The 24,122-nt window shown below is 37.8% G+C and overlaps 2 protein-coding genes and 2 pseudogenes across 6 annotated transcripts; all 4 read right to left on the bottom strand.

Annotated features, from left to right (window-relative positions):
- Nucleotides 1-106: 106 nt before the first annotated feature.
- LOC109058685 (proline rich Gla (G-carboxyglutamic acid) 2) lies at nucleotides 107-6,456 on the bottom strand. Of its 4 annotated transcripts, none has more exons than XM_042720247.1 (8): nucleotides 6,073-6,456; nucleotides 5,899-5,981; nucleotides 5,393-5,482; nucleotides 4,850-5,013; nucleotides 4,685-4,718; nucleotides 803-932; nucleotides 579-719; nucleotides 107-469 (listed from the first exon to the last, which is right to left on the bottom strand). In XM_042720247.1, exons 3-8 carry the CDS (start codon nucleotides 5,475-5,477, stop codon nucleotides 427-429), a joined length of 597 nt encoding a protein of 198 aa, XP_042576181.1. In that variant the 5' UTR covers nucleotides 5,478-5,482; nucleotides 5,899-5,981; nucleotides 6,073-6,456; the 3' UTR covers nucleotides 107-426. The 4 variants fall into 4 exon arrangements, with proteins under 4 accessions (XP_042576181.1, XP_018931430.1, XP_018931422.1 ...); XM_019075885.2 differs by having other exon boundaries at nucleotides 5,899-5,994; XM_019075877.2 differs by having other exon boundaries at nucleotides 5,899-5,930; nucleotides 6,073-6,455.
- A 1,878-nt stretch (nucleotides 6,457-8,334) lies between these two features.
- LOC109058708 (RAS related) lies at nucleotides 8,335-11,240 on the bottom strand. 2 transcript variants are annotated; one of them, XM_019075914.2, is made up of 7 exons: nucleotides 10,915-11,240; nucleotides 10,519-10,612; nucleotides 10,211-10,298; nucleotides 9,794-9,896; nucleotides 8,968-9,076; nucleotides 8,759-8,877; nucleotides 8,335-8,673 (listed from the first exon to the last, which is right to left on the bottom strand). In XM_019075914.2, the coding sequence occupies exons 2-7, from the start codon at nucleotides 10,600-10,602 to the stop codon at nucleotides 8,586-8,588; spliced, it is 591 nt and encodes a 196-aa protein (XP_018931459.1). In that variant the 5' UTR covers nucleotides 10,603-10,612; nucleotides 10,915-11,240; the 3' UTR covers nucleotides 8,335-8,585. The 2 variants fall into 2 exon arrangements, with proteins under 2 accessions (XP_018931459.1, XP_018931451.1); XM_019075906.2 differs by having other exon boundaries at nucleotides 10,884-11,240.
- A 1,520-nt stretch (nucleotides 11,241-12,760) lies between these two features.
- On the bottom strand, nucleotides 12,761-15,771 carry LOC109054864 (annotated as a pseudogene).
- A 1,598-nt stretch (nucleotides 15,772-17,369) lies between these two features.
- LOC122136794 overlaps nucleotides 17,370-24,122 on the bottom strand; it is a 21,259-nt pseudogene continuing 14,506 nt past the window's right edge.

Below are 24,122 nucleotides of genomic sequence, written 5' to 3' on the forward strand. Positions count from 1 at the left end.
GGACGTTCTCTCTAGTATGGTCTGTGCACAGCGGCGCGCACTGACACTGAAACATGAGTGACATCAACAGCGACTAAATACTGGATTCGACTTCACGCAGTCGAAGTAGCAATCATATTCAAGTTTGGCTACATTTTATTTCTTTTATTAATAATGAAAATTACATTTCATTTGATAAAACTCTTAAAAAAAATGAACAAATCTGATTCATGAAAATATTGACAGCATTCACTGAAACTGTGTTCCATGATGATAGTAGCAAAACAATTCCAAAGAATAAAATCGGGTTACCTGCTGAACATGTAGCATAAGTATAATAAATTATCTACTGACTGAAGCACTGAAGCTGCACTTTAAAACCCAGTAAAAGCTGTACCCCCCCCCCCCCCTAAAAACAACAACAACAACATCATCATCATGTCTTTGTCATTCCTCTTCTTGAGTTTGAGGTGGCTCAGTTGAATTTCCCCTGTAAAGAGCAAAGATACATATTTTGAACATGCAGCCAAAATAATTTCATGGCAGTCACTGCATCGCTTTTGTTTACGATGTACAAACAAGCCATTCAGTGCTCTTACCCAGAGTACGGCGGTGGAGGTGCATCGTGCTGGCCGCTGTGGGCCAGAGCCTCATTGTACGAGGGGAGACCTGGAGCCCTGTTAGACAAGGGCACAGACTCAGGATGTGGCTGCCCATCCACACCCATACGTACAGGAACACTGTGAAGATGCAGAAAAAAATAGTGTGATATTGCTGCATAAAGGGCATATATATAGCTGTGGTTATGATGGCATGCACTTACCTGCCCCCTCTTGAATTTTTGCCTCTGTTCTTGTAGCAGTAAATGCCCAACACAGTGGCTATAATCGCTGTTACTACAATAGCCACAATGCCAGCTACCAAACCAGACACATCCACTGGGGGTGAAGACTCTGCAGGAAACAAGCAGGTCATCATTCTCAACAAATACACATTTTAATTGTTTATTTAGTCATCTTGTTTTTCTTTTTGGATACAATATTGAAAATACTGTGTTACATCCAAGGTATAGGGTCTGAGAATAACATAAATACCTAAGAATATTTGTAGTTTGCATTCGCTTATGCTATGATGACAGCTAGCTAGACATCAATCTTAAAATAATAGCAGTGCCATAGAACCACCATTTTAAGAGTGAAGGCTGCTTGCTTCAGTCCAATAAAACTAACAATGAGACGAAGTTGTAATTTTTATTTGAAAATTTATTCCAAATGTTCAATGTCCATATCTTTAACTATATCTATAAAATGGAAAATACATTAACCCTTTAAGCCCTGAGGGCATTTTACCTCACTGAAGTTAAAGCTGATGAGTGACACACACAAAAATAATGACTCATAACAGTCACAGAACAGTGTAGCAAGGAGAGTTAAAAGGTTGGTATCGTTTGATAGAAAACTTTTTGTAGTTTCAGTAGAGAAATTTATTTCATTTGGACAATCTCCTGCTGAGAAATAACTGATAAAAATGTAAGAAAAATTTGAGTGCTCAAGAGAAATTTTTCATATCTGTCTTATTTGACATTCAATATCTCAGGACAAAAATAAGGTGGACCATTCTTTTTTGATGATGTTACCCAGCATGTTAGCTGTATTTGTCTCAGATTTTGTGGTGATAGCATAAAGTATCCAAAAGTTACTGTATTTTGTAACAAGAGAGGCATTTTTGACTCCCTGAAGGAATTTTAAAAACTGTTGTTTTCTGAGTGCCATACACAAAAATAATGACTCATGACTCCAAGACCGTAGCAAGGAGAGTCAAAAGGTAGGTATCGTCTGATGGAAAGTTTTCTATATTTTTAGGGGAAAGAAAATCTTTGCATTCAAATATTTTCTTGTTGAGAAATAGGTGATAAAATGTAAGAAAAATTAGTGTGGTCAAGGGAAAGTTTTTTATATACTTATTTGACAATAAATATCTTATGAAAGAAATAAGGTAGGAGAAAAAGTTTGGTGATGTTCCCCAACATGTGTGCTGTATGTGACTTAAATTTTATGGTGATATCTTGAAGTAATCAAAAGTTACAGCATTTGAAACCAAGGTAGCCTTTCTCTTAGCCCTTGACAGTTTTGAAATTGTTGTTTTGAATTTGAAGTAATGCCTCACTCAAGTTTAGTCAAAGCCCCAAACAATTATACTTGTTTTATTCTACTCATTGCGACCTTTCAAATGACACATAACTGTCTGAGCTGTATGATGTTTCTGACATATTAGAGTAAATGGCACAAAAATGTTTTTTCATAAATTATGAAAACATATTTTCCTATTTATTTGCAAATAATTCAGCACTACTTAGGCGTTAATCAAAGTGGCCACATGCATTTTAAAGGTCAGACTCCAAGCTTTCCAATGACACCTATTTTGTGTTGATCAAGGCATTGATTTTGAAAAATGTTTTTTTTTTCTTCGCTAGGGGGCGCCCGCCGGTGGTACACTCCGGTTTAGAGGAACTGGGCAGCACTAGTAGCCCAATTTATACTTCTGCGTCAAACCTACGGGTTGTGCGTAGCCTTCGCCGTAGGCTGACGTGCACCTCTCCAAAAATCTAACAGCGCGTCACTTCTAAGCAGACAGATTGGTCTGCTACAATCCCTACCTCCGCATGTGCTTGAGTTTTGTGTGTTTATGTGCACTTTAATATATTTTAATGTTACACCTTCTTATATAAAATAAAACAAAGCAAAGAACAAGTGTCTTTTCATTTATTATACTACATAGCATTATACATCAGTAGTTGTCCGCAACAAACAATGCTTATCTGCCGTGGTACAAGTCCTTGTGGAGATGGAAATAATGCCATATCTTCTCCTGTTCCTTTGTTTTCTCTTTTTGTAGTTTTAAATAATGATTTAATGATTTGATATTTATTTGCCGCCGTCATGGCTATGATTCTCCGACGAGTCGCTTTTTCTTCGGCTTTTGTCGTGGTACTGAAGGTTACACCAGCAACATGCCCCTGGACACTGCAGACTAGTGGTTTGCACGTGTACTGCACTTCGACGCGGACAATGACGCAGAAGTATAAATGAAAACTGACGCATAGCCTACGGCGTAAAGGCTACGGCATAGGTCCGACGCAGAAGTATAAATCATCCTTTAGGAGTTGATCAGAATGGTTGGATGCATTCGAAAGCTGAATTTCGACGCTTTAAAATGACACAGTTATAAAAATAAAATAAATAAAAAAATTATATAAAAGGTAAAATAGACAGAAATATTCTAGGTATTACATTCTGCTTTCCAAGTGTTCAATGGAGCTCTCCAACTGATTTCTTCCATTTATGGGTTTAGGTATTATTTACACACGAAAGATGCAATTGATTGTTTTGATCATTTTAATCGAGAGAATTTTCTGAAAATAATGACATGCCATTTTCCACGATCTATGCATGTTTCATTAAGTAATGAATGAAAATGTAACCTATATTTTTCTTAATTTCATGGTTTCATGTGTGTGATAACATCGTAAGGAATATCTTTAGCTCTAATGAACGAATTATGATGAGTTATGGCAATTTTTCATGATCTATGCGTGTTTCATGAAGTTACAAATTAAAGCGCAAAGTGAAACTACAGCTGTTTATGCTGCTGCGCGTCAAGCGCGCCTGTTGGGTTATGTTATAGCACTATGAGCTATATCTTTGGATCTCATCGACGGATTATGGTAACTCGGGGCTCATTTTAATCGGGAGAAAAATGATGACATACAGTTTTTCAAGATCTATGCAAGTTTCGTAAAGTTACGAATAAAAATGCAACATTATGCATATAAAGCTATTTTTCTTTGCTGTGCCTCAGTGCGCCTGTCTGGTTTAATGTGTTACAGCTCTATGAACGAAATCTTTCACTCTGATCGAATGATTATGGTCATTTTTTAATCGGGGGAAGTTTCTGAAAATAATTCTGTGCGGTTTTTCAAGATCTATGCATGTTTCTTTAAGTTACGAGCTAAAAGGGCACAGGACTGCAACCTCTTTTTTGCTAAGCTACATGTCCTAATTCTTTTCTATGTGTTACAGCTTTATGAGAGATATCTTTAGATCTGAACAATGGATTATGGTGAGTTTTTTTCTTTTAATCTGGAGATTTTTCTGCAAATAATGACTGCCATTTTCTATGATATAGCCTATGTATGTTACATGAAGTTACGAACTAAATTGCCAACAGATTTTTGCCAATTATTTATTTATTTGCTTCATAAGGAAAATCTTTATATATAGATGATGGATTATGATGGTTTTGGGCTCTTTTTAATCAGGAGAATCTGCTCTAAATACAGTTTTTTAATGTATATTTTGTAAATTATGATTTATTTATTTATTTTTGTCATTTATCAGGAAATAACTCTGCACTACTTTGGAGATAATCAAAGTGGCATACATTGTAAAGCTCAGACTCAATGCTTTCAAATTATATCTATTTTTTGTTGATCAAGGCAGTGGTTTAAAAAAAAAATGATTAGTGATATTTTCATGGAGGGGGGCGTCCCACCTGCGTTACACTCCTGTTTAGAGTGACTGCTCAGCGCTTGTTAAGAGTTGGCCTAGCAATATGATTATGAAATTTTACGTGCAGGAGGTGTCCTCACCTTTAAACCCTCACCTAGGGTTTAAAGGGTTATTTAAAAAAACAACAACAACCTTACCATGACTGCTGACATAGTCTTCCCAAAACTTGGCCTGTTGAAAAACAAAATAAATAGCATCAAGTAACTGTACATAAACCATCTTTTTATTTTCATCTCATCACACAGTGGCTATAACATGCTTCCGTTGTGTTCACTTTCTCTTGTATACACTCTTTTTCTTACCGTTTGTATGTCATCTTCAAACACCTCTCTGGCCTCTTCATATGAACATATTTCCTCCATGCATTCTCTCTGTAGATTGTCAGGCACCACTAACTCAAAATCCCAACTGTTATACAACAGTTTACGTGAGAGAAACGAACCTGCTGACTTCTCCTCTAGGAACACTGAGGAACACAAGAGAATATGAATCATAATGAGAATCAGCTTCATACCACAAACATACTTTTTACAGACACACGGAACAGTACAATACAGCAAACAAAAAACATACAAACAAAAAAAAAAAACATAAAAATACAAAGCATTAAAATAAATAAACTATTTAATTATGTTGCATTCAGAGTATAAAACCAACCAATGTTTGCAATACATCTAAAAGTTTAATGTAAATGAGATCTAAGAGGTTTAATTTAATTAAGTGCATAGGGAGGTAAAACAAACCAAAACCCCCACCATAATACTAAACAATTAGCAACAATAAAAGATAAACCCAAAGAATTTCAAACACTGGCTATTAAAAAGTGTTTAAAGTTTATTATTTACCATCATTTCTATTGTAGATCACTCTGCCCCAAACGAGATGCAGCAGGGATATCAAACTGAAACATATCACTGAAAACCCCAGCATTGTACCTGTTCAAAATAATATAAAAAATATTACAAACATTAACAGGCTATGTTTTGATAAATCCATACAGACGATAAAAAATATAGACAAAAATATTGAATAATACAGAAAATACTTTTTGTCGTCCTCTATCGGTCACTTCACTTACTCAAAAGCAAATATTATTTATTTTACATTAACAAAAAAAAAAAAAAAAAAAAAAAAAGAAAAAGATTTAATCTACATATACATAGCGTTTAATATTGTGGCAACACGAGGGAATGACTCAATATTTTTGTATTTTTAAGTAAAGTAAATAGTGCCTATCTGCCCATTCATTTAGAAAACAATCTGTAGCACAAAACGCACGACGGACAGTAGGCCTAGAATAGAAAGCAAAACTGCGTCTAAAGAAAAACGACATGGGTCACCGCCCGCTTACCTTGACACTCTTTTGTGCGCCGTAGAAGGAAACTTTAACAGAAAAATACTTTCAGATTTCTACATAGATTTGCTGCCTTGCTGCTGTAAATGATGGCTACAGATAAACAGTTCGAATTCACATGTTCGGTGTTTTTAATTGAAATTCTCACCTATATATATAAAAAAAATTCACCTGTGTTCACATTCACAGCGACATCTTAACTCATCGGGGACGAGACACACCAGTTTGACAAAGTTCACAGCCGCGAGCCTTTGTAGGAGGGGCAGTGGGACGGGACGGAGTTTCGGTGACTTACCTGAACAACTCTTTAAACAAAGGTGCTTTAATCGCCCCCATTACGAAAAACCATTAGTATCAGTAAGTTTTAGTGCTGTATCTACGTGCTGCATATAGGTGCTGTATATATCTCAGTTTAAAATTAAAAAATGCCATTCATCATCTGCCATTTAAAACAAACAAACAACGCTCCCCAGTGCATCTTCAATAGCTTCCGGTTTCAAATGCGCCTTGACTGGATCAACCTTCCTTTTCAAAGATAGGTATGTATAGACCCCTTTCCTTATCAGCAAGAGCCGACCTGACAACAGCTCTTAATTAACGAAAGTCAGTCATAAAGACGTGATATTGTCTTATATTATCGGGTTAAAACGTGAGGAATCTCTCAGTGCGTTCACAACGTTATCACACTCGAATTGTATGAGAAAACGACGCCATGCTGCTAATATTTCATAAGTCAGTAAATTCAGAATCTCGCCTTGCTGTTGATTCCCTCCCAGAGACTGGAAATGTTCCCTGTCTCACATATGGGAATCATTTAGCAACAATTGCTTGTAATGCGCAGGGTAGTTCTCTTATCTGACTCTTATGAGAGTAGAGAGTGTGAATTACAAATAGAGATGAATAAAATTGATATGCAGCTAAATCGTCTGTAGGACTAATATAGAACATTCATTTTTTTATACTTCATTCATAATGAATAAAGTTTAAAATAAAATTGCATTACTTTAACAATTACTTCCTCATTCCTCAGTTTAAATTATCTGAAGCCAAATCCGAAAACGTTATGTGTGAAAACTGTTATGAATACTTTTAAAATGAATCACTCAACAATAAACCATTCACCCATAAAGTCTTACAAGAAATGGTTTAAAGACATGTTTTATTTGTGTACAAAAGAATATTGTAAGATCTAGATACAAAATTTGAAGATAAATGGTGTCTGATATTTCTCCAGAGCCAACAAAAACACAGCTTAAATAAAAAAATAAACTGAAATAATCATACTTGACATGAAATTATATTGAAATGATATGACTGAGAATCATCCTGTTACCACATTGTGTAATTCTGTTTAACACTTCAAATTAAATAGTGCTTTGTTCTTATTCGCAGCTGACAAACCTGATCTCCAACAGAATTTGTCACAGTTTGAAAATAAAAATCATCCATGTCCCTTGATTAAAGGCTGTAAAGTGTGTAGCGACTCCCTCTGGAGACAAGTATACCATATGAAAAGCACCTAGTCTTGTTTTTCCTCACCCTAAACTAGGCCGTTCTACCTATTTACAGAGTGACTCATTCTCTAACAAAACAATTAATATCATGCTTTGTTAGTAAATTCATTTGGCAATTCCTCTGTATGACTTTTTCATCACTGTCCACGAACGAAGGTGCAAAAATCACAAGCATGTCATATACAATAGCATGTGAACCTGGAGACAGACTGCCTTATTCTGCATATATGCACAAATAGAAGTACCTTCAAAAAGACATCCAAATGGAAACTAAAACAAAAGAAACAGATCAAAATAATCCCAAAATAAAACCACACGATTTGTCCATTTTAGTGTTTAACTACATTAGATAACTATTCACGATGACAAAGCTAGGTGTGCAAACATGTACATTACAGCCTTTGGTTTGTATGAATACTAGCATTGCAGATACTGGACCCATTGTTTAGATACTCAATCACTACTTATTTTAAACACATCACTTGCCACTGATGTCACTTTGCTTTATCAGGAAGAGATTAATGAAAACAAGCTGGCTGTATATATTCTTGCCACTGATGGGATGCAAGGTGTAGACTAGAGCAGCCATTTCAGTGCAGTCTCACTGACTCGATGAATCTCCCGAGAGAAGACAGACGGAACAGAGCACTGGGCCAATAAAATACTGTCTGACTTATCTTTTTGAGTAAGTAACCCAATATATGACATATGACATGAGAACCATCAAAAGCTTTGTCAGCACCGCCTATGTTCGCTTATGTGCTTGTTTAAATATACACTGTCGCTACTGTTCACCACCTCCTCAGTGGTGATTTTTTTTTTTAATCTCTTTCGTGGCACACAATCAGTCTGCGATCTCATACTGCGGTGGAAATAAACAAATACTGTGCTTGAATCTAAAATCAAGAGCATGATTTTACAAGGCACTAAATAAAGCATGTGGACGAAACAAGACCTCGCTCTTTCCAACAGATTCACGGTTCGCTCTCATTTGATATTGCCTAGTTTCTTCTAGGAAACCAGTTCTTACATACATACTGTAAAAGCCACTAAAACACTGATGCATACAGTGCCACACACACATACACACACACACTCCGTGTAGACATATAAGGCACCAGGCGTGAGAGTGAGGGCTTCAGTCTCCTAGGCAACAGTGCAGAGGGGCAGTCAGAGCAGGGTGCAGGGACAGCCACCACTCTTCTGCTTCCCCGCGTGATTAGCAGGGAGTGGTGGACTTTCTGTCTCCTGAAACTTCCTGAAGACAGACGGTAATGGGACTTTATCACAATGCAATACATAGTCAAACTCATAAGAGCGCTGAATGTCTTTATTCCAAATACCTTATTGCTCGCACAACCTCCATGAAGGCTTCATCCACATTGTGGCGGTTCTTAGCTGATGATTCCATATAGTGGATCCTGTTTTCTCGGGCAAACGACATGGCCTCATCTCTTGAGATCTAGTTGAAAAACACATACATATGAATTGGCAGCCTATTTAGGGGTTTGCCATCAAAATTGCAGTAATTTGTGCAACAGGGAAACGTTACAACTCTCTGCTGGTCAAGATCTGATTTGTTGCCAACAAGAACCATAGGAAAGTCATCTCGATCCTTCACCCGCAATATCTGAGTGTGAAATTTCTGAATTTCATCATAACTGAAACAGAAAGAAAGTGTTCATTAGAGTGACAGGATTTTGCTCTACAAATGGAAAAATAATATAACATCATACAGAGATCATAGAATGTCATTATAATTGAATTGATCTTGGATAGTAGCCTGTAAAATTAAAATTACAATTGATAAATATTAAAAATAAATCTCTTTTATGAGTGTTATTACTGCTGACAAAAAATGACATGGAATATTTTCCTGAACTGAAATAAAAATAACTAGATAATTGAAAACGACTAGTAAAAACTGAAGACTCAGAAACTAAAACAAATGGCAAATTACATTTAAACAATTTAGTTTTAAGTTTGATAACGTTAAATTCTAAAACTCCATCATTAAACATAAAAATGTCACTAAACTTCAATAACAAAAGACAGTGCTAAGAACTGTAACGGCATTTAATGTTTTTAAAATTATACCAGTTAGCAGTCCAAGTCACATCTGTAAGAAACTTCTACATTTATACTCGCCACGCAAACAGGGCTCAGTTCAGCTGTTGAGGTTCACCTGATCACATGAGCACTCACAGCACTCTTATTCTCATCACAGACACATTCTGTGGTTTATTTTTTAAAACACACATGGCCACATACACATACACACACTCTCTGTTCTCGTCACACAGCGAGGTTAGGAACTATCTATTCCCCTTCCTCTCTCATGCACACACAGACACAAACACACTCTGGAAAACACCTACCTGCCACTGTCATTAAGAGCAAACACCAGCAAGAAACCCTCTCCGGAGCGCATGTACTGCTCTCTCATCGCTCCGAACTCTTCTTGCCCTGCTGTGTCCAGGACTAATGAACAGGCGAACGACACAATAACACAAATGAATAAAGGGGACCATGAAAGATGAGCTCATCCACACAAACAAGTAACATTTTGTGGTGCCCAAATGCAATTCATAACTGACTGACACGCAAACTTTGCTTTAGGCACAGCTGGCATGGTGTTGTACTGACAGCAAGTCAAAACAAAACCTGGGCAGGAACCCTCAGTCAGCAATGAATCATACTGATGCAACTCTGACCAAAATCTCCCTTCTGAGGGAACCTGTGGAGCTTTTTAACACTCATTCCTTCCTATAAAGAACACATTCATTCCAACATACTGTCTAATCGCGTCTCCTTTCCATCCACGGTGCAGATTTTAGTGTACGAGTCTTCAATGGTTGGGTCATAGTCCGACACAAAGTATGACTGTTAAAAAGAAAACAAAAAAAACATTTTGGTTGTTCACCAGCTCCTCAACGAGGGCTTTAACATGAAGGAACATGCAGAGGAAAACCAACTGCACTGTGAACTTCACAACTCTTACAACACCCCCACAGTAACACTTACACTCACAGCGCATTTGCCCAATGTTACGCCATAAATAGAAATTTATTTCATACAAAAAGTCCTCAAAAACGACACTCACCTGAATGAACTGAATAGTGAGGGCGCTTTTCCCCACACCTCCACCGCCCACGACCACCAACTTATATCTTTCTTCATTTGACATGGTCGTACTCCTGGAAATATGAAACATTAGGTTATAAAAACGCGAATCCTGTCTTCTTATTCGACTGAAACTGTTTTAAATGGAATAATGTTGCTCCATCGAGCATAAAGATTTAAGACCGTAGCCTGAAAGGCCTGGCATCGTTGAAAAACCGCTACAGTGGGATACATTGTTACAGATTTTGATCGAGTATGTATCACAATCCAATCTCCATGGTTCAATCTGTACAGAACAATAGCATTTGCAGACTGATAACGCTAAAGAGGAAATAAAACAAATACCGTGCTGGTCTGGGCAGTGATCGCCGATTACCTTTCTTCCGCAGCCGCCTTGAGTAAATTAGCCTTCTGGTGGCAAGTTAGCGACTCGAAAGTCAACTTAGTCCACTGCAACCCCGCGAATACTCTGACAACTTTAATAGGCGATATCCGTAAGATTTAGCCTACAAACTCTCCCTTTGTACAAGCGATACAACCATCTTGCTTAGGGAGATAAAAATCGAATTCCAGGTTTAAATGGATGTCCGCCCTCTGGATCTTTCTTGGTGATTTCTGGAGTCTCTCTTGCTTCCGATAGCTTTTTTTTCAAGACCAGGGGCAACTTTTTTCGTCTCTGCCGTGTATCTCGTACGTTCGCCTGAAGTGGGCGGGGCTTTAGGCGTTGTTTTTTTTCATCGAACGCATGATTTCGTAATCGGTGAGCCTCGGAGAGATCTAATTGGCTGATGCGCAGGATTCGATGAGTGATTCTGCTGTTACTACGCTTGCATTTCCGCAGTAGGAGGCAGGCTATATGATAAATGTGTGATTCGAGCGAAGCCTTTCCCATATTTGGACAAGGGCCTGGTTTTCCTGCGTTACAGTAGATGTTTACATTGAGCGTTAATTCAGCATTCAATGGTCATTTTTTATTCAGCTTGTGATTTTATTGAGCTTCCAAATAAGATTAAAAAAGGGCAAAACAAAAATAATAACACGATATGTAGCTAATAAAATATTTTGTGGTCAAAAAATGCAACATATGAAATGATATTCATAACTGGTGATTTTCCTTCCTAGTACTTTAACATTTGTGCAAATTCTTTCCTGTATATTCTTTTGTGATACTATGGTGATACTTCGGCTATAATAACAAATTACTATTAATATTAATAATAATAATAATAATAGCAATTTTTATAATAAAAACCTAATGTTTGGAATAGATAATCGATGTGGATGCTGGATCACTTGGCTTGTATTAAACGAAATCCTCCCAGGATGTGACTAACTCCATGTGTAGACAAATGTTTTTAGCGACACCCACCAGCTGTCTGCCTTTCCAACATTTCTGAGGAAACCTTACTCCTCTTTATTGTGACTAAACCATGGGGAGTACATTTCTGTAGACGGTTGCAATAAATTCCAGCAAGTAAAAAAAATAAAAATGTATCAATGTATATTTCTTACTAATGGTTTTCTTAAAGGAATAGCTCACCCAAAAATGAAAATAAGCTGAAAATGCACTCACCCTCAGGCCATCCGAGATGTAGATGAGTTGGTTTCTTCATCAGAACAGATTTGGGGAAACTTAACATTGCATCACTTGCTCACCAATGGATGCTTTGCAGTGAATGGGTGCCGTCAGAATGAGAGTCCAAACAGCTGATAAAAACATCACAATAATCCACACCACTCCAGTCCATCACTGAATGTCTTATGAGGTGAAAAACTGTGTGTTGGCAATTTATTCACTGCTGCTCTGACTAAAATAAGAGACCTCAGCTAAATGAGGAGAAAATTAGCACAGATGAAGCACTTATTACAAAAACGCAGGTTTTCACTTCAAAAGGTGTTAAATGATTGACTGGAGTCCTGTGGATAGCTTGAAGACTCGTTCACTGCAAAAGCTCCATTGGCAAGCAAGTGATGTAATGCTAAATTTCTCCAAATCTATTCCAGTGAAGAAACAAACTCATCTACATCTAGGATGGCCGGAGAATAAATTTCCAGCAAATTTGAATTTTATGTGAGCTATTCCTTTAAGAGGGAACAGAACCATTGCCCTATTGATCACAGTGAAATTTTGTCTTTTAATAACATTTTATTATACAATTCATCAAATTATTGACGCTGAAATGAAAATAAAAAAATTAAATGATTAAGACAATGAGGCAGAATAAAATAATTGTCTTTATTGAACACTGTTTTCAATACAAGTTATATTGTTAAAATTCCACCTGCAAAATACCCCTTTATAAATAACAATTATCAGTATATTTCAATAAATAAAGTCACAGGCAGGCTGTGTATTATAATAGAACAAATCACACTTGTTCTTGCAGACGTTCAGTCATTTATCACCAGTCCATCAGATGACGCGAGTCTGTCAAATAGACTTGGAGAAACATGCAATTTCATTAAATAAATAAGTCAATTCACACACTCTTACATATGCTTTTTCAGCCATAGTATCATCTTCATTTTAGTTACTTCAGATCAACAGTGTACAGTCCTTGTTTACACCTGTATCTTTAAATAGTGCAGTTCATACAACCAGTCTCTCTTCAACATCTGTACGGCAAAGCAGCCTGTCCCACTTTAATACGTGGGCCAAGTAGGACCCCAAGCAGCATGCGTTCGCCCCAGTCCAGTATTTTGTTGACTGTAAGACTGACTGGAGACAAGGGGCTCTGGTCTCCAACCATACCCTCCACTGCTTCAACACCACCAGTAACCTCCATCCCGAAAAGCTCCTGCGGGGAGGTTACAATACCACATGGTCCCTGTGTCTGCCTCTGTGATCTTGTGCTTGAATGGCTCACTTGGTTTGTTTTTTGTTGCTCCATATTTGCTCTGGGGTCACTGTTGGTCAGTTTACTCTTTCTTCTTTGTGATTTTGAGCAGTTGAGTTTATCTGAAGCTTCCTCACTGATAAACTCGTTTGCCTCTTTTGGCCCTCTTCTGGATTCTGATGCTGATGGCTCCATATTGTCTCTGCCCAGGCCATCTAACGCCCCCGACTGGTCAACTGGGGAACTGCTTTGCTTCAGAGCACAGCTGTTCCCTGAAGACCCCTCCTGGTGAGTCTGAGGAACAGCACTCAATGGTGTTAGGGAAAGAGTAAGGCTTTTGCGTTTCTCCGCTAGAGACGGAATCTGAAGGTAAGTAGGCTTGGGTAGTTTGGACTTTTGTGCATCCTGCTGTGTCTGAGATGTGATGTTGACTGGTCTTTGTTGATTGGTGCGGAGAGTGAGCGCTCCGAGCTTGTCTGAAAGAGATAAGGTAAACTCTGCCTTCTTCACCTCACAGCGTTGGCCTCGGCTCTGAATATTTGCCATTTGGTTGTTCTTGTTCTCACGGTGCACGTTTGCTTCGGAGTCCTCCGTGCATCCATTAATAATACAGTTGTTGTCCATGTTGTTGTGAAGGTTCAGGTTAGTTAACAGTGCCACTGTGGAACTGCTGCTGTTTTTTTCATTGGTGGGCTGTAGGCAGTTATCCAACTGTTACACCTAATCCTGAACGTGAAGTTTTATTATACTATAAATACAAAGACACCTTTAAGAGCTGCAGCTGCCCCAAGAAGTTAAAGTTCGGTGAAATTGTGGGTCTGCGTTCTTTCACAAACCTAAAGAAACGATCAGATCATGATAATTCGCTTATTTGAATCATCTGCATTTATGATAAAATGAAAAAAAAGAAAAAAAAAAAAAGAAAACATGAATGGCCCAATGATAAAAAAGAAAAGATAAACAATGAAACAAATCATTCTCACTTTTATCACCAATTTCATATCTCAGACTTTTTTGATGCAAAATGTCAGGTTTTTTTTTTTTTTTTTTTTTTTTTTTTTTACACAGAAAATGGCAGCAGAATTAAAACAAAAACAACATATGCACATTACCTGTATGCATGATCCAGATCCATTTTCAGGCTATACATGACGTAGGCCACAGCAAGTGCTGGAGACCGAGAGATTCCTGCAGCACAGTGGACCAGGACTGAGCAGCCACATGACATGGCCCCATCTGAAACAGTTCATTTGTTTTATTAAAAATATTATACATGCAATGACACCTAGAACCCACATTTTTCTACCAGATGTATAAAAATAATTCTCCATTTTAAATTAGCATCATATGTTTTTGCACAGACGAAACAAATCAATTTCCATAGCCACAGCTCTGTGCATCGATGCTAGAAGTATTAATGATGTGATGCAAATGCAGGCTGATGTAAGCAGGGGGATTCCGGGTCCCTCACCAATGAAGAGCAACGCCTGAGGGATCCAATGAAGCAGGTCATCCCGCAGAGAGTCGTCTATTGGGATACGGAGGTACTGGGACTGGGGCAGAAATGAAGGCTGTGGGCAGCATCGGCTCACATTTAACACGTATGAGATGCCTCGGTCGGACAAACCATCCTGTGGGTACGAATAGCGGGTGAGAGGTGAGAAAACAACTTCTGTGTTCTGCAAAACACTGACGAGAACAAACTACTGTAGCAAATACATATGCAAATAAACTAACTTACGTAGCATATGCAATTTTAATATGGTTTAGGGAGGATTATGTACTCTTCAGCATGAGGAAAAATTAGAGAATTGTAAATATACCTGCGTTACGTCAGTCTCTGCACCAAGGTAGAGATGCGGCAGAATACGAGACAACGGTGGCCGCTCGGACTGACTGTCCCTGTAGTAGACCATCTCTTGATTTTTAAAGAAATAGTTCTTCTAAATATTTCTATAATCCGAAAACCTATGGGGAGAAAAATACACTGAAAATTACTGCCTGAGTCCATGACGCAATAAACACACATACGGAGTCCTAAATGCAGGCTAATTTGTATCCCTAAAGTTTTCACGAATTGCATTTAAAAATTGTAATATACAAGTTAGGCTTCTTCACAACAAACTAAAAGCTTGTACTCACCAGTTTAGTCAGTTATGGATCTGCAGAGTGCGTAGGAAATCAAAAAAGGTTGAAAAAGTCCCACGAAGCTGCTGGGTGAAGGTTGTAAATAGCACAAACAAGAGCAAGCATGTATCGCGTGAAATCTCTGTCTGAATATAATCAGTCCCTTGATCTCTCTCTCTCTTCTCGGTAGCTATGCTCCCGTGCTCCTCTCCGCTCTGTCTGCGTCTCTAACATTATTTGTTGTTGTATGTCTATACCTGCGCGAGGGAGGAAAAAGATGAGGTCATCCAGTTTCCGGAAGCTAAGAATAGTACAATTCTATGTGATGTCATTTCAAGCCAATCGGCGAGCAGGGCTGCTCTTTGACGTGCACGCGGGCACGCTCTGTTTGTTCGCCATCACCAGTTTGCCCTGAAGACCTGGGCATTTTTTATTGTGATGATTCGTTTTTCTCTCTGTAGCCTTTCAGCCGGGAACATTTGCAAATCGAGTGTGTAATCCGTCAAACTAGACTCTTCTATCCTTGTAGAGGTTTTTTGTTATCCAACTCGTGTGCAAAGTCCCATGCGAGCAGTGCTTCTCTTGTAAACAAAATATATTATTCAGAACGCTTAGTTCACTGGTCCACATTTAACTACTGCTATCATGTTTATACTATATTAAATAACTGTACATTACATTATATTTCTGTTCCACTGATGTCATGTGTTTTTGTCAGACTGGCAATATTTTTTTTTCTTTTAATATCTCGCTTCAAAGGCTGCAAAACACAAACTCAATTGCAACAGACTTAAAATTAAATGTGTTAATTTAATAAGCTGTATTATTGCTATACCACCCTGGGTTACAAAATGATGTTTTGCATTTTCTTTTTAACAAATTAAACAAATAAAACTGCCATTTTCTTTGATGGAATGAAATTGAAAAAGAAATTGCAAAAGAAATCTTGAAAATCCTGCATATGTGACCCTGGAGCACAAAACCAGTCATAAAAAGCACAGTTACATTTGTAGCAATAGCCAACAAAACATTGCATGGGTCAAAATGAACGAGTTTTCTCCAAAAATCATTAGGATATTAAGTAAAGATCATGTTCCATGAAAATATTTAGTACATTTCGTATCATAAATATATCAAAACTTAATTTTTGATCAATAATATGCATTGATAAGGACTTCATTTGGACAAATTTAAAGGCGATTTCCTCAATATATATATATTTTTTTTTGCTCCCCCAGATTCCAGATTTTCAAATAGTTGTATCTCGACCAAATACTGTCCTATCCTAACAAACCATACATCAACGGAAAGCTTATTATTATTCTTCCAGATGATACATAAATTGCAATTTAAAAAAAATTGACTTGTGGTTTTGTGGTCCAGGGACACATATTGGCTTCCTGGATAGATTAAGCCCACCTAATCATGAACTTGATATTAATTTATATTTTTCACAGTATAAATAATCATATTAAGGGTGTGCAGAAATATGAGTTACACTGTGAAACAAATAACAGAAGAAGAACATGTATATTTATTTTCTATTAAAATTGACAACCCACCATTACAGTTCTGTTAGCTGTATAAATCCAAAAAAGAAAAAAAAAAAAAAAACTAATTTCTAATCAGAATGAAATGGTGTCAAGACTGGTAAACATTTTTTTTTTTTTTTTAATATTACCGTTATGTTACATTTTTAAACCCATGTCATGGCCCACTTTACATCTTAGAGATGTAGTTAGGCCTATACCTTGTGCTGAGACAAAGTAAAGGCCTATATTGTGCTTGGTGCATGTGTGAGATTCAGCTGTAGGCCACATGATCTCTGTGCCCATCCCTACCACACACACAAAAAGAAAACACCTGGTTCGAGTATATGGCATAATTTTACTTTCACATTATTCAGTACAGAGTAAATTTAATCTAACACAGGTATCTGACAGGTTGAACAGCGATACACCGGGGCTGCATTAGCTAGCGGATACTGCATAGACACGCACACACACAAACACACACGCACGCCATGACTGTGACTCTTATCAACTACGATGACAATGTCCCCAGTACTGCATCACTGCATCGAGGGAAGCGTGACCCCCAGCTGAACTAATATAACAATGTCGCATAAATTCTATTATATTTTTCACATGGATCACACAGAATAAAACCACACACTCGCTCACCAAACAATGCTGACCAAAATCGTAATGATCCCTGTACGTGACTGACAGTTGGCAGCTGATTAGGTCCAGCGCTCCCCCTTAAGGCCCCGTCCTCTAAGCCTAAGAATGCGTGTACAACTGCGTGCCTGTGATGACTTTTCACAAACTAAGTGCTTTCCCAGGTTTTATCGCTGCAAAAGAAAATATGGGTCTCAAGCTGTGGCCACTCACCACTCAAAGTTAATAGTGTGTGTGTGTGTGTTGTGAAAGGATTTAGTAATGAGGTAACCACTATCTACTATTCACTTCAGTCAATAACTGTGCTGGAAGATGTTGTTTTTAAACAATAATAATAAAAAAAAAAAAGACATTTACATGAAGGTCCACAACAGTTGCACTCTTCATGTGCAGAAACTCACACACTGGTGGACCTGACCCTCCCTCTGCTTCATTTCCTCTTTCTGATTCTAGTTCCTCCCCAGTTCTTTTAACACTGTACGACTAACCTGAAACATTATGCCCATTCACTCGTAGTACAGAATGGAATGTCCAAAACAAGAGCAAAAACATTAGACCATTTAAGAAAGCATACAAACACACTGACAATATACCACTATCAAAAACAAGAAAGAGACATACAAATGCATCCATGAAGGGTAATCATTTACATGGTTTATATATATATTTATATATAGAGATTTTTTTTTTTTCAATAAACATTGTCAGATATGGGGGTCAGGATGAGTACTGAATACATAGGACAAGAACAGGAAAAAGGGGGTGGGACTATAAAAGCCTTTCCTCTCAAAGCCTCTTAAAGTGCACTGGCCATTCATTTGATCTACACAGGAAAGGAACGCATGTATGGTGCGATAAACTGGAAATGCATGTGGAATCTCTTCTTTTTATTTTGTTATTTTCTATGTACACCAATGGCTCTGGATGTGACCAATTTCAGTTGAGGAGGAATAGGAGATAGAAAGCAGTGGGGGTTAGTGATTCTGGCCTCTTTTAGGGAAGTGCCGTTGCATTAGTGTAATGAGATTGTGTTTTCTTGTCTTGCTAATAGTCTTATAGGGAATGTTCCAAAGAAACAGCTAATGTGCAGTTTTTGCGGTTGAAACTTTGCGGATAATACGGGAGAGAGAAGACTTGCTTTTCTCCCTCCCCCCTCAACCCCCACACACACACACAAGCTGTCAACACAAGCACAGGAGTTGATCGTTGAACAGGCAGGACGGAGAACGGAACATATCACCATGACTCTTTCACACATGTACGAAAAAAACACATGCACGCTTCCTTTCGCTCCATTGCTCACACACAGGTAAACACCCATAAAAACAAGAAAGGGCAGCGCTGATGATAACAACAGTAATAATAATCATTATCAGAAGGACAGTAATATGGCTGCCAGAGGCCGACAGCTACTTTTTCCCTTATGCATGAATGCGTTTTGTAGATTCTTTATTCTGGGGTCTCTCAGGAACGCTGGTCTGGTCTGGGTGTCGGTTCTAGTTGGTGCTAGTCTCGGCTCACTTTCTAGAACTGTTCTGCCAGCAGCTCACAAAGACGCTTGGAGACAGTGTCCTTACTGCTGCGCACGGTTAACCGGTACATCTGAGAGACACAGAGAGAATAAAGAGCGTTACACAATGTAAACAGAAACACAAACAACTGAGAAAGACACATCAGTTGTGCAGATAGACGCTCATTCTGCTGTCTGAATGCGTGTCTGATCCTTACTGCCGATACAGAGACTAAATGTAAACTTGCACAATGGGCAAAGGAAACTCCAGAGATACAAAGAGAAGGACGCTGCTGTCACGCCAAATCAACTGGGTTTAACTACCAGACATGGAGTGAATCACAATAGCAGGAGGGAGGGAGGCTGGGAGGTGGTTTGAGTTGAAAGGGGTGGCAGGATGAATGTGTTACCTGCTCCCCAGACTTGAGTTGCATCAGCAGGCACAGAGAAACACAGACAACAGTAAGATGCAATAAAACTGACTTGGTGAGATGTCTGTGCTCCATAGCAGCAGGGAGGGACTTTTGATGCTTGTGGCATTTCTGTGTTGTTTTCCTTTGCTTCTGATTGTGTAATATGGATACATGTTTGCTTAAAATGAATGTCTGTTCATACCTGAGCTTGTGCGTTGGGCTCGAGTCTCAGCAGAGAACCCACTTGCTGGGCCTTGGTTTGGATCACTCCGGCACACACAAAGTTCTCTGGGTTCGGATCCACATTCTCCAAGAGAGCCATGCCCAATCCCAGTAACTATGAGACAGATGGGTGAATGGAAAAGATGAAAAAGATAGACAGAAGATGAGAATCAAATTAAGTGGGCTCATCTGTACATAAATTCTACAGGAATGACATCTCCCCTCTAAACTGAATGGCTATAATTAAAGTTCTTCTTCTAATTAAAACCTTCTGCCATCCTAACATTACTATTCCAGTATAGGGATGTTGCAATATACAGGCATTAGCGATTACCAATATATTTAAACGATGAAATATCATGTTAATATTGCACCTTAAGACTGGCTGCCACCTATTGTAAAGCAGATGGAAAAGACAATGACGCAGCACGTAGCTACTATGGTCACAAAATCATGTCGGAGATGACAAAAAAAATAAATAAAAAATAAAGAGAAAATTTACTCTTATCTGTTTGTTCACCAGTCTAAGAGTTTTTTGGAGTCTGTAAAATTAGACATGCCAGTCTGCAGGAAGAGTTCTTTTAGGATTTGTTATATTATAGGATTTGTTCAGTTAAAGTTCATTTATTTCTTCCTCTGCACCCCTTATTTTGAGCGTGATTCATTGGCCAAAAAGAGAAAAATCACCAGATAACCAGATAATCTACAACATATTTCAAAATGTGTAGCATATAGTGCAAAATAAACTGAGAATTGGATCCCAAAATGCAATGCAATTGACCTGATCATCTATTTTCCTGTGAAGAACGAACCTAAATTAATATAGCCACCATCTATTCTTGACTCACCATTGTATTGATCTTAAGACATTTTCATACAAACGTAGATTAAAAATGCTAAATGTTTTATTTAACTGGACATTGAATTAAACCGTAAATGTCAATGTCTTGTGACAATTGTGCGTACTACTGTTTGAAAATGCTTACTGTTTTACCTGCTATTAAATAAACAGAAGCCAGCGTACAGTATATAGTATAGTGTACAGTACACAGCAGGCCAGTATGGCATTACAAAGTTGGTATAAGGTTGTGTAAACCCACCTTTGCTTTGAGCACTTCAGTGTCCATGGCATGGTTGGCCTTGAAGATCTTCTGTGCTTCCTGCTGAGGCCTGTGAGAAGGGAATTTAACATGTTTCTCATTCAGAGAACAGTTTGTGATGCATGTATACAGTAATTTGTCTTCTGTGTACACACAAAACACTCACAGGCTGAGCTGTTTCCAGCGCTGAAAGAAGTCGTGTGATGCCATCTCTGTGGGCTGGAAGAACTTGTTTATGGTAACAGGCAACTTGGGGGGTGAGATTCTGGAGAGCTCCGCCCATACCTGAAAACAAAACAGCAGTTAAGTAAATCTCAGAGTGCATGCTGACTCATGGTCATAAACCATTTAAATGCATGCATCTGTTACCTGAATTTGATGTTGAGGAGTGGGCCTCACTGAAGTCAGTCAGACACTCAATGTTGATAGCCTGAACACCTAACCATCCTCCCACTAAAAGAGTCAAAACTGGTTTAGCCTGAACATTGAGCTGTGGGTTCAGTTAAGGCACAAAAAGTGAAAGCAAGAGTGAACATAAAATCCAACTGACAGAATGAACATGAGTTCCATGTGTGGATGTGAAGGATATGAGACTGTAGCTCTCCTGGACAGGTGACTGTGGTCGTGAAAGTTACAAACTGCACTGACGTCTTATTGCCATAGAACAGATACATCCGCCCTGTGAGGAGAGACAACAGACACAAACCAAAGATGTTTGAGCATCAAAAGTTTAATACAGCTTTAAACTGTAGATTAGAATCTTTTATTTCTTTTTCTGAGCATGCGGAGAATGAAAAAAAATTAATGGACATCATACAGGAGACACCCATCTAAAATGTCATTCAGTGTAACAATAGCTCATACACCAAAAAAATCTTGTCAGGCATAAATTATTAGATGACATTAAATAATTTTGACATTTTCATTTCATTAAAAATTTGTATTTCAAACATTAAAGTAGACACTTTTTTGCATTAAATATGTTATCTATTTATATGAAGTAACTTTTGTAAATGACATTTTATGTAGGCACTAAAATAAGACATCTCGTCTTTAACCCACAAGCATTTTGAATATCCCGTCAAATTTTAACACTGTAATATTCCTTTCAGGTTTTTATAATGCTAAAACAACAGGATAAAAATGAGCAAGAACTGCTAAAATGCATATGCTGAAACTACAGTCTCTCGTAAACGCAGGTTAAAATACAATAAACTTGAAGACATAGTCCAGAAGTCTGCTGACATGGACCTCTAGATGATGCAATTACAATTTTGCAGATGTTGTGACTCACCCAGGTTCTGGCGATATTCAGATTTTATGCCGATCTGTAGCAGCTGATTCTCAAACAGAACTCCATTGTTCTTGCAAACAAACCTGAGGGCAAGAGATAAGAGTGTGTGTGAGGCAGACAAACATGCAGGGACAGCCAGAAATGGTACTGGTTTTGTAATGGGTTTTGAAAATGGGGTCAGAAAAATCAAAAACATGAGCCGCCCACTGGGCAAATTCACCTGGAGAACTCACTTCAATTTTTTATGTGATCTATAATGGGATTTTGTGACCATTAGTAAAACTGGTAATTACCAGCAGTGTTAGTAAAGGGATACAATTAGTTTCTGTCCATGCTAAGGGACTCGGTTTTAAGTTAAAAAATTAGCAATTATTCACTCTAACAGGCACGTAAAAGCAAATGCAACTCAACACAGGAACAATGACTTGGCCTTAAGGCCAACCATCCGAGGGAGCAAACGTGAATGCAGCATAAGACACTGAGAGGAGGCTGGGTGCTGAGAGGGTGACAACAGAGACAAGAGACTGTAACCTGAAGCTTAAGCTTAAGCAAAAAAAAAAGACCTCAATGCTCTCGCGACCGCTGTCTACCATGTAGTGCCATGGTCTCATCTCATAAATATTCAAAACCCCATAAGTATTGGAGGAGCTGTGAATAAGTGATTAGTGCAAATATAGCCATGAAGCTAATGCGGGGACATCTACCTAGTAGTAGGGCACAAAAAGCAGACCCAGGGCTATTGGTTTCATAGATGTATAGAGATTTTGAGTGAGTGCTGACTTTCATTTGGTATCATTTTTTGTATTTTAAATGTATGTCACATTTTGCGTCACGCTAATTAATTGTTCATAATAGAGATTATAAATCTGAGCTTTCAAAATAACAGGAATATAAGACAAGCATTTCCCAACAACATAAATAAAGATTATTTTCTTCATGCACATTCTAGGCGTTTCAAAAGTGGTGGTCTAAGACTTTTTTTCACATGTTTCAGAAAGAAGTGCTCACCGACTGCTGCATATATTTGATCAAGAATACAGTGAAATATTTACAATTTAAAATAAACTGGCTGCTGCATGTTAATGTTTTTTAAAACGTATTTTAAACCTTTGAACAACAATTTCAGCAGCCATACTCCCGTCTTCAGCTGTCACATGATCCTTCAGAATCATTCAAACATGCTGATTTAGAGTGCTCAAGAAACATATCTGATTATCACCGCTGAAAAGCATTTCTTTGATGAATAGAAGGTACATAAAAGAACAGCATTTAAAATAGAAATATTTTCTAACAATATAAATAAATCACAACCAAATACTAAAACAAAAATAAAAGTAAATAAATCTAGTAGGGGTTGATGCAAAATTTAATCCAATTCAGATCGTCAAGGTGTAATAATATGTAAATGTTAAAAAAGAATATAGAGAACAGAAACCACAAATCATAACTTGAAATAAAGTTCTTGATACACACATTAACAACCTTCAAATATAAAATGTAACTAATGTTAGTACATTTTAATATCAACCATTTATGATGGATTGAACCCAACTAGTATTAATCAAAACATTAATAAAATTGTAAGTAAAACATAAACAGTTATTCTGTTCGAATCAAAAGTACCAAAATATTAAGTATTAAAATATTGAAGTATCAAAATTTCATAGTATCCAAGTATCTGAATTTCAAGGTATCTGAATTTGAATAAAAACCTGTAAGAGTTCTAAGTCTGAGTCTAATAGTTGTCGAGTGAAGCCAAAGAAGAGGAAGTGAGCTGAAAAGATATACAGAGAGACCAGAGTCTCAGAAAGTCAAAACCCATTCTATTTTGCAGAGTCTATCTTATATACTGACATAAGTCGTCATCTGGCTATCACTAGCAATACGTAACGAACGAAGTA

Source organism: Cyprinus carpio, chromosome B3 (assembly GCF_018340385.1).
Source record: "Cyprinus carpio isolate SPL01 chromosome B3, ASM1834038v1, whole genome shotgun sequence".
NCBI lineage: Eukaryota > Metazoa > Chordata > Actinopteri > Cypriniformes > Cyprinidae > Cyprinus > Cyprinus carpio.

Bases quoted from the DNA above. Each gene is read 5' to 3' on its own strand.
- LOC109058708 (XM_019075914.2), bottom strand. From the start codon at position 10,602: ATGTCAAATGAAGAAAGATATAAGTTGGTGGTCGTGGGCGGTGGAGGT. The intron at 9,077-9,793 runs GTAGGTGTTTTC...TTTCTGTTTCAG, and splicing joins GCTCTTAATGACAGTGGCAG to TTATGATGAAATTCAGAAAT. The intron at 8,878-8,967 runs GTAACGTTTCCC...TTTTTCAACTAG, and splicing joins ATCTTGACCAGCAGAGAGTT to ATCTCAAGAGATGAGGCCAT.
- LOC109058685 (XM_019075891.2), bottom strand. From the start codon at position 5,477: ATGCTGGGGTTTTCAGTGATATGTTTCAGTTTGATATCCCTGCTGCAT. The intron at 5,014-5,392 runs GTAAATAATAAA...TGTGTTCCTCAG, and splicing joins GATCTACAATAGAAATGATG to TGTTCCTAGAGGAGAAGTCA. The intron at 470-578 runs GTAAGAGCACTG...TGCTCTTTACAG, and splicing joins CCTCCACCGCCGTACTCTGG to GGGAAATTCAACTGAGCCAC.